This window comes from Passer domesticus, chromosome 2, assembly GCF_036417665.1.
Source record: "Passer domesticus isolate bPasDom1 chromosome 2, bPasDom1.hap1, whole genome shotgun sequence".
Lineage (NCBI taxonomy): Eukaryota > Metazoa > Chordata > Aves > Passeriformes > Passeridae > Passer > Passer domesticus.
Genome location: NC_087475.1, coordinates 9,217,763 through 9,228,187, shown reverse-complemented (window position 1 = coordinate 9,228,187; position 10,425 = coordinate 9,217,763). Strand labels below are relative to the sequence as shown.

Genomic DNA, 10,425 nt, shown 5'->3' with positions numbered 1-10,425 from the left:
CAAGAAATCCAAAGTAAAGGTAAGAGAGCTCATTGTTATCTGTCACCACACAGCAGCAGCGATGTTTTCAAGAAGACCTGACAGAAGAATTAATCTGTGATTGATTCAGGAGCCCTTTACCCCCACGCTTCCATTGCTGTTCAGAAGAACATTTTGTAAGAGGGGGGCCAATTTAAGAGGCCAGTGTTTTATGGAACAAGATTAGTATAGATTATTCATTATCAGTGTGAGAATCTTTGCTGGTTTACATTGAGAATTGGGAGGAAATTGTTACCTTATAGAGAATATTTTAACTTCTTCTCTGCACACTTTTTTTACATTGATCTGGATTCACCATATACTTATATTTGACCCTGGGAGTATCTAGCAAATTCAGTGCTGAGGACTTTTGTGGAGAGATAGGAATGCACAAAAATTTTGCAGCACATGTAAGTGTTTCTAAATTTAAATAGATAAAATAGACACATATTTTTAAAATATGGTGTTATAAGATACATTGTAACAAGTTGTAATGTGTGTACATTGCTTACATAGCACTGAGAAAAGATTTTAGAAGTCCTGGTGGTGACTGACACTACTGTGTGCTAGTAAGTGGCACTCCCTGTAACATAGACTTGGTGGATACTTGGGACTGCTACACTGCAATTTTAATTTTAATTTTAATTTTTTTTCATTCAGAAGTAGTTCTTTTATTTTTTCCCATAGTAGCTGATAATATCTTGCATAAAACAATGAACCATTTCCTATCACTTTTTACCTATTTGGATGTCGTATGTAGCAAAGAAAGCAGGGCTATGAATTCAGATGTTTGCAAATCAGACATCATAATCTTGTATTTTAAAATGAAGTTGTAGTGAGTGCCTCAACTCAGTTGGGAATCATCACAGAAATATGAACATACAGTAATATGGCAGAGATGGTAAGTTTGATTTACCAGAGACAGAAGACTTGAAAAGTAAGATGTATTAAAGAGTATGTAATTTCCTACTGACCAAGAAAAAAATGTATCATATCAAACTGTTTGGTCTTGAGGTCACCCCAAAATTAGACTAAGAATGAAGGGTGTTTCAAAATGACAAATATGAAAGCTTACTGAATCTCTGCCCTGAACTGAGAGCTGAACTGAACTGATATGAACAACTTCATATCCTGGGGAAAAAAAGTTTAATCATTTCTTATTTTTTAAATTTTTTATTACATGCAGGTAGAAGGAAAACCTCTTGCCACTGGAATAAAGTTTTATGGAAATGGTGAATGTCTGTATTCAGGTATGAAAATTTTTCCTTTCAGGTGGGAAATTCAGATGTGAATGCATATGTTTGTAAAGGCTTCTAATCACAGACTAGCATTAATGGAACACATACCTAAGCAGAGGATGGATGCTAATTTGTTGGATGTTGCTTACTGAGATCCTTCTGGAATAACATCAGAGTTGTAACTTTTTGGCCCTGAAGGTGAGACCTGATTGATTTAATGAACTAGGAACAGCCTGTCTTAAATAAGGGTATGTGCCTTCATGTTCATAATTGCTGAAATTCTTATTTTGACAGAGCACACAGAATAACAGCAGATAAATGTTACATATTTTAACTTCTGAAATGTCTCTCATCAGCTATTTGTTTCATCTGATTAATGTGCCCTGTCAGTACAGAGCTTTAATCAGCCACAGACACCTTCTTGAAAATGATCAGGAGCAGATTTAGATGGAGAGTGATGCCAGAGGTAGTCAAGGTGAAGATTAATTCACATCTGCCTTCTAGAGTGGGAAGTAAATGTCAAAAACAATAGGCCAGCACCTTACAGACGAGGTGCCAGCTTTGCATTTTGGTGTGTTTGTGTATGGATTTGTAGTTCTTGTAAATGAAGTAAGTTGGGTGCTGGACTCGACAGCAAACAGAAGAGAGGTGCTTGGGATTGCTTCAGTTCTGCCTTTGCTGGCCCTCAGAGCACCAGTTACATTCTTCAGAATGGGTGTCCTGGCTACTCCTCCTCCCTCTCTGCTGCTTCATGGGGGTCATTTTAAATAGAAATGGAGAAACAAGGCACCGTGAAATGCTCAGTCAGATTTTTCAGTGGGGCTACTCTTTTGGAGGCAAACATTCTGGGCAATGAAAAGGGCTGGACTCATGGAATGCATCAATACTTCATTGCCATTTTAAATATTTTAACAATGGTGAGCAGTGCAGTAGCTCAAAAGCATCCAGGTCATTACAAAAAAATTAGAGGGGAATTGGAGTTTTCTAAAAGAAGGAGCTTCAACTTTAGAACTACAAGGAAAGTACGAGAGCCCTACAAAAGCACAATAATGAGGTGTTTAAACATCATGTTTATGGTGGTCTTTCCTGCCCTTCTTATTTTTTTAAGCAACAAGAAGAAAAAATACCAAACAGGAGAAAGATAAATATTTACTGAAAAAGAAAAAAATTAATGTCTCTGCAAACCTATAGAAATGTGTGTGGCAGCTCACAAACGTTGCATTGAGGGTAAGTCTAGATTTCTCCACTGATGCTCTTGGAGAGGCATAGTGAAAACCCCAGAAAGGAATCCATGCACAGTGAGGCAAAAACTGAAGGCCATTCCGATCTAGGATATAGCGTCATGCTAAAAAAAAATCATTATCTATCTTTTTTGTTCAACTACTTTAACACCAGCAGTTGTAATTATATGTAAATGATATGTATTTGTATATATGTAATACATATATATAGAAATGTCTAATTATATGTGTATTTTTATGTTTGATATGTATTGTTGTACACACATTAGTCTGATTCTGCATCTGAACACAAATAGGCAAAGTGCTAATGGTCAGAACAGAAATGTTACCACTGACATTTTATGTGCAGTTTGCTTACACAATTCCACCTTCCTTATGCATGGGAACAAAAACAGTGGACCATGCAATATGTCAGGTAGTTTTTTAAACCACTGGGTAGATGGATGATTCTTGCTTTGATCCTGTTTTCTTCATCAGCTGAAAAGATGTGATGTGCTGAAAAAGCCATAAAAGATAATTGATTGGAGAAACCTGGGACACTGGCCGTGCTAAGCCTTGTTCATGGTGATTTGGCTGTGAGGATCAGAAATGAACCAAGCTTCTTCAGATTCAGAGGAAAGGAAAAGGGAAAACTTTACAGGAGACAGGTGAGAATAGGCAAGGAATGTAATAAGTGAAAAATTACTTCTGCCTAGCCATGAACTGTGAGCCTCAGCAACGATGTGGGTGTTGTGCCATGAGGATTGATGGTAAGGCAAATTCAGGGAGGGCTGCAGAGTGCTGTAGCATTAACTCATCAGACAACTCAGAAGCCAGTGACAGCTGACTCTTCACCATAATTTACCATTGGCCCAAAATGCAATGGAAGCCCCCAGGGGCAGCAAGCAGGAATCCATTAGCCATTAACCATTGATCACTTGCCCTACAGTGTCCTTTGGCAGTCAAGGGCTTAGGTGTTTAAGCTGCTACCTTAATAACCCATACATCACTGTTCTTCCCAGGGCACAACAGCAGTTGTCTCTTCAAGCAAGAAAAGAAAAAAAAATCACTAGGGAAAGGGAGGTTTTACTAGTGGGAGGTCTAAAATTAAAAACAACAAGCTGTTTATAGTCTTAAGTGAATCACTCATTCAAAATAAGTTCTAGTGTAATAGAAAACTAAATGCAATTTTAGCCTGTGTAGGAGTGTATTTGTATGGGGAGAAAAGTACTGATACAGGATTGGAGTATGATTTGGCAGACTCTCCCTGCCAGATAGCAAAAGTCTCAGTGAGATGACATTGTGTCCCTTAATACAAAATAAAGTGTCATAAGTCACTGTAATTAGCAGTCAACAGATGTGATTTTGATCAAGGTGGACACAGCTCCTTGAGCTTTGGCAGAAGACTGTGTGAAAGGATCTCTAAATCCAACTGAGAAAGAAATGAGGTACCTCCGGCCTTTTGCTGCTCCTCTGAAAGCCTGAGCAGTGAAAATAGCAGAATATGATTAAATAATCAAAACTTAAGAAGTCATAAATACAATAAATCAAAAGAATAAATAATATTGTGGAAATTGTAGTCCTTAATCTAAGCCACTCATTGAAATTTTGTTTTTCATAGTGATTTCTCTGGAAGTGCTAAAAATGCCAGGAGGGAGGGGGTTGTATATGAATAAACTGCTGTAAACAGTTTTACAACAGGAGGCTTTAGTAACTATTCATCAGTGAGTAATCTAACCTGGAAGAAATTAATCCCAGTTCAAGCCTGAATTATGGGCACACAAATTATCAGACACTTGTGTCTTCACTGAGTTCCCCAAAGAGGTGGATGGGTGCTTCCAAACTTCTCTTGAGTGTAACTTAAACCAGATAGGGGTTTGTGAGACAGTCTCAGGCAAGTGTCCAAATTTTCAGGGAAAATCCCAAAGTAAAAAAGCTTTATCAAGACAAATGAAGGAAGGGAAACATATAAATCCAGGAATTGTGTGGCTGAAGCAGTGTAATTCTATAATAACAGGCAATTTAGGTATGATTTAGCAGCATATAGGCTTCATGCTGAATCTTGGCACAAGGATGAACTCTCTTCTAGCAATCTAGCTGAAGGATAATTTTAAAGCAAAAGCCTCATCCTTGGCGCCATAATTTATTGTATCATGTTATCTTGATACAATAAATCACATCCAGTGGACACATCCATTAAATATTACATCATTCCTCAGTGTTTCCTCTGTTGATATTACTGAAAATGAACAAAAAACCAAGGCTGTGTCTTTCAGGTGTCTGGTTGTGGACAGTCATCTGCTGACAGAGCTGGGTCACCCCCACACCTCCACAGTGAGGATTGTGAGGGAGAAAAATCAGCAAAAGAATTATCACAGCACTCCTTTGTATTTCACAGGACAAACTGCTGCATTATGAAGACCTGTAGTGTTGCCCTGTGTTGCAGGGTTTGGGCACTGAGGTGTTCCCACCTGGAGCCTGTTCCTGGGTGTGAAGAGGGATGCTGGAATACTTCTGTGGATGTGGAGTTACACTGATACCATGGGCATGAGCTAGCAGGCTGGGAGGCACTTCCTTTATTTCTGGTTGTGGAATGGGGGTGCAAACGTGTGTGAGGAGTAACACAGCTGCAGCAGGTCCTGTTAGGAAGAACGAAGTGAGCTAAGGAGCTCTGGAAGTCCTTTCCCAAACTGTGATCAGCAGCTGCTCATTAGAAATGGGATTTGACAGCCCAGCGCTGAAAGAGAGTGAAAAGCAGGAAAGTGGTTTTGAGCAGGGATGCGGCAGGAAAGGAGACACGAGGGCAGGTGCATAGGGAGGGAAGGTCGGGATGGATGAGCAGGATTGCAGCTCCTTCCCCCGGGAGCGGCGCGGCCGGCGCTGCCAGCGGGTGGCACCGCGGGGCTGCTGAAACACCGACCCGGGTGATTCGGGCACAGGAGAGACTGCCGTCCCTCTTCTCACAGCTTTCGAGGTGTTTTCTTGAGCGGAAAATCACTGGTGGAGTCCCTCTCTCCAGGCAGAGGAAAGTAACCCTGGGCTATCAGCAGCACCTGTAAACGAAGTGGATCTGCGGCTCTGGGAAGAGAAGTCTCTCAGACAGATGATGGTTGTGTTCCAGAGCCACATTAACAGGTGATAAACGATGCCTGGGCTCCCTCTCCCTCAGTCCTATGCAAAGGCAGGTTGATTTTTTTCTCTGCCTTTATGCATGGGAGGCTATGCTGTTGCATCTCTGACTGCTTACTGAGATGAAATTTCTGTCTGTACTTAGCACATGCTGCTGGTGGTGTCTCTTCCTTCCAGTAACACAGCAGTGTGCAGCCATTCTGGTACGTTTTGTGGTGGTGCTGCTTGGCTTCAAGCCACGACTGGTGTGGCAAGCAGCATCTGGAGCAGACAGGGATTTTTTTTAATACAGCACATGGGTCTCTCATGATGACTTCAAAGGGCAGAGTGGGGAAGTACTGGAGCATGGAATTGCATTGAGAGTTAGTGCAAAGCAAGGACCTAGAAGGATCTGCCAGTCATTGGAGTCTCATTGACATGTTTTTCCCTGGCTCATGTCTATCCCCTTTTCTGCTCTTTCAGCTTTGAATCCCTTATTTTGTAAACAAAACAGAAAAAGCAGAAGTTGCAGGCTATGTCATTCCCTGGAGTGAAGGCAAGCACACAGAGTGACAGCCTCAGGCTGCATGTGAAGAGTCTTTTCAGAGAAGACAGTTTGACAAGTCTCTTGTTTGCTTCTTCCTCTTTGGTGTAGGATCAAGGGAAGGTTGGTAAACAGTGATTGCACAGCATTCAAAATAAAGACTTCAGGCTACAAAATAGAAAAGGTTAATCAAGGTCTCTGCTTGGCTTTCCCCCTGCTGCATGAGAAAGAGGAGCTGGATCTCTCACTCTTCTTCACATCACTCTCTCTTTGGGGGTTTTTACTTGCACAATTTTTCATTGTCCCTTGTGTGAAACCCCTAGGCTGATTGCCAACACCTGCCATTAAATTTGTGCAGCAATACACAGACCATTATTGCGCAGAGCAAGAGAGGAGCTAAATTAATTACTAAGCAATGAGGTAAAAAATTACTGCGAGGAAAACAAGAACCCTGAGACATGAATACTTTTACAATATTGTCATGCTGAAAAAGGATCGGTGTTGACAGAACTTTTGAGCACAAAGAAGGATGAAAAATGCTTTGTGTAATCAAGTAGCTTAAAAGAAATTTTTAAACAGAATGAGATAGCATTGAATTCTTTCCATACTTCAGTTTTACATTCCTACATAATTAATACACAGCTGACGACATTTTTTTTTTCTTGTACAGGATGCATTTTCCAAATAATTACAAAGTATAAAACATATACATATTACAGTTTTTGTAATAGGAAAAATGTTTCATTGATTTAGGAGGTGAAACAATCAGAATTAAATCAGGGGTGATGAGTGGGTGGTTTTGGTACCATTTCTACTCAAGTTTGTCACTTGCAGCAAGAGGCAAAGTTTGATGTGCTTGTCATGTCACTTTCAGGGGTAACAGAAAACTCACAGGCATCAGGGAGCAGCAGAACTCACTGGCTGTGGAAAGGCCCAGCACCTCTGCCCTTTCTTTTGAGTTCAGGCATTGAAATCAGCCACTGCATTTAATAATTGCTAGACTGAAGGCAGCTGAAATATACTGTGTTTCATGGTCTGTGTTCAGGCTGTCAGAAGGACCTCAGACTTTGCAACTGTTGTGACTGATCCAAGATCAGCCCCTTCTGGGTTTGTAGCCTGCCAGAAACCTCCTGAACCAATAAATCCATCTTTCAGGGGCTATGGTGCCTGAGGAGCTTCCAGGCAAGGTAAAGCTGCTGAAGCTCAGAGCATCCTGGAAACCTGCACTGGCTCACCCCAGAGAAGGCACAAGTAACTCACCCTGAGCTAGGCAGAAGAAAAAGGCAGTGAGAACACTGCCATTCCTGGTCAGGGAGAGAAGACTTGTCTTCACTGCAAGAATGGACATCCACAAATCAGAACTGCCCTCCTCCTTTCCTTCCCAGCCACCCCAGCTGTTTAACTTCCAGAGGCTACCTCCATAAACAAAAATATCGGCACCAGACCCTCTGATGACATCCAGCATCCCTGGAAGTGTTACCCCAGCCCTGAAAGCATCCAAGGTCAGGTTGGTTGGAGCCCTGAGCAGCATGAGTTAGTGGATGGCCTCCCTGCCCATGGCAGGGGTTTGGAAATAGATGATCTTCCAAGTTAATTCTAACCCAACCATCTTATAATTCTATAATTCTGTGATTCATTTGGGATGGCCATCAAAGTGGATTCTGCAAGACTCAAAACCACGAAAAAAAGCCTATCCAGTGACATTTGTCCTCAGTTTTGGCCAAAACAGAAAGGAATTTTGGAAGGAATTTAGCGAGGTTTGAATGTACCAGACAAAGAGGAATGTCAGATTACACTTTGAAGTTTCCATGGACATTGAATTACTGGAAGAGAAATAGCAATACTGATTATTTATCAACAAAGGTCAGCATGAACTGCCTCTCAATCCTGAGGTGATTAAAAAGAGAGAGGTCTGGGCAGAGGTAACTCTTCTGTGATTTCTATGTTACACTTCAGCATTAAAAGTTATATAAAGTGGCAATACATTTCTTAGCAGAAGACCTGACCGGTTGTATAATTTATTCTATCCTTTGTATCACAATGAAAAAGTCTATTTCAATAGTTTATATGTGTTTGAGTTATGAAATGTAGAGATGATAGAAATGTATTTGAAAGAGAACTGGGGTCATGATTAAATGGTTAACTTATTTCCCAAATGAATGAGAAAGGAAACAGGGTGCTGCAACCTTTTGCTCTCACTTCCTCATGAGAGAAGATGTAGAGGCTGTCCCAGAGAGAGCGGAGCTGCTGTGCACACACATCTCAGGCAGCCATGGGGAACTGGGTGGAGAATGAAGGACTGTCCATCTTCGTCGTTGTAAGTACAACTTTTGTTGTGATTCGTGTCCAGTGAAAAGTTCTGCAGAAAGCTGTGCTGAGCAGTTCTCACTGTGCCAGTGAAAGATGCACCTGATTATGCTGAAACTGGGGCAGCAAACGCAGGGAAATGCTTCAAGGGAATAATTTTTAAGGAGCTCTCTGGTATTTCAGTTGCTGTAGGTTTCATTGTTAACTGAGAAATGATTGTGTATTAACTTTGCTTTGTTAGAAATACTTTAGTTAAGCAAAACAACTTTAAAGCTCACTTAACTACGTGCACTTCAACAGAGAAACAATCACCCTTCCTTGCACTTTTATGAATAGAAGTGGGTCTAACTGAAAGCGCAGTGTCTTGATGGTATAAAATATTTATTAATGTCAGATTCAAGGGAGAAGAGAGCAGAGATTCATGAATCCTTTATTAAGACAACTACTATTTGAATTGAATTTGTTTACAGTTTGCATAGAGGGGCTATGAAAGTAGGTTAAATTAATTCTTATCAAGATTTAAAAGTATGGAAAATCCCAGTTGCATTTACAAGAGCTAAAAAGTAAGCAGGGAAGTCCTCCTTGGATAAAATTAAGTTTGTGTTCTAGTGGGGTTTTTTTACTTCACATTGTGACACAAGGGCTAGAGGTATACCTCTATACATATATTATATACATATACATATAGGTATACCTCTTTACATATATTTTATATGTGTGTATATATATATATATATACATATATGTATTAAAAACATATACAAAACCAAAATGTAAGAGCAGTTCAGATATTGTGGGTACCTTTTGTTAGTAGATGTAAATATTGAGAGGAAGAAAAAGAAGGCATAGAATTTGTATATTTTTGGTGACTGAAATGTGAGCATCTTTATTCCAAGAAGTATTTCTACTGCTATGAGCAGTCAGTATTTGCATATTACCTTGTAATTTAGGAACATAATCCCATAGTTGTGGTACTTCAGTGCTTTGAAAGGGAGTGACTGTGTGTGCTGTCACCTTCAGTGACTTGAGGAAGTTGAAACTGCCAAGAGATGAATTCTGGCTTTTATTTTTGCCTTTTTTTTCCCCCACCAGAACTGAAATATTAAAATTATTAAGTAAGAGGGCTTTATTTTGCTCAAATAAGGAATTTGGTTTTTGAACCTCAAAGCTATAACAAGGTGAGGGTGGTAGGGAAGGAAACTAACAGACATATTTATAAAGAAAGCAGCTGAAAGGACAGACCACTGGAACCCCTACCCAAGTGTTCTGCTTTAGCTTCTACATCTTTACTGCACACTGAGCAGGCACAGGGTTGTCCAGTGCTTGACAGAAACAGGACAGATGCAATTCCTACTGATCTGTACCTCAACAAAACAGAAACATGCTGCAAGAGTGTGCCACTGTCACTTTCAATAAGTGTCCTAAGCACTTAATCCTGAGATGAGCTCGGTGTTTTAATGAGGACTTGGGGATTTCCTATATACTGCCTTACTCTGATGGAAGTCCTTTCATTTCCCAGTATTTATTTACATTTTAAGGATCTGAAATAAACCCAAGTTTTTTACAGTGTTATTTGAGCCAAAGAGCTAGCAAAATATATGGGTTAGGAGGGGTGAGGAGCTGTAATATCACCTTTTCTCAGCTTTCTCCCAGTTCTCAGACTTTCTTATTTTCATGCACGACGTAGTAAAACTACCTAGACTGAGTGCAGTGATACAGATCTGTTTCAATATGGGATGTGAAATCAGCCAACCAGCTCCAGGAGGGCAAATATCCAGATTTGTTATGACCTTTTTTGCCAGATGGACTTGTAGCTGCCTAAGAGTTAATAACATGTCTTTCCCTAAAAACCTGCACCTCAGGGTGTGTAAGTGTGAGAAAATTATGCAGTACAGCTACAAAGAATCCTGGTTTGGGGTAGCCAACATGCTACCAAAGGGCCTGTTTTGAATATTCCCTGCTGGCTGACTTCAGACCCTCTTCTTGAATT

The 10,425-nt window shown here is 40.4% G+C and overlaps 1 protein-coding gene across 2 annotated transcripts in view; it reads left to right on the top strand.

Annotated features, from left to right (window-relative positions):
- Positions 1-105: 105 nt before the first annotated feature.
- LOC135293332 (cytochrome b-245 heavy chain) overlaps positions 106-10,425 on the top strand; it is a 31,895-nt gene continuing 21,575 nt past the window's right edge. Inside the window, exons 1-2 of one of the 2 annotated variants that reach the window (XM_064407359.1) lie at positions 106-5,611; positions 6,068-8,445. In XM_064407359.1, coding sequence (XP_064263429.1) covers positions 8,401-8,445 — 45 coding nt within the window. In that variant the 5' untranslated portion in view covers positions 106-5,611; positions 6,068-8,400. Of the gene's footprint in view, positions 8,446-10,425 lie in introns of both variants that reach the window. The other variant, XM_064407358.1, reaches the window with a different exon arrangement.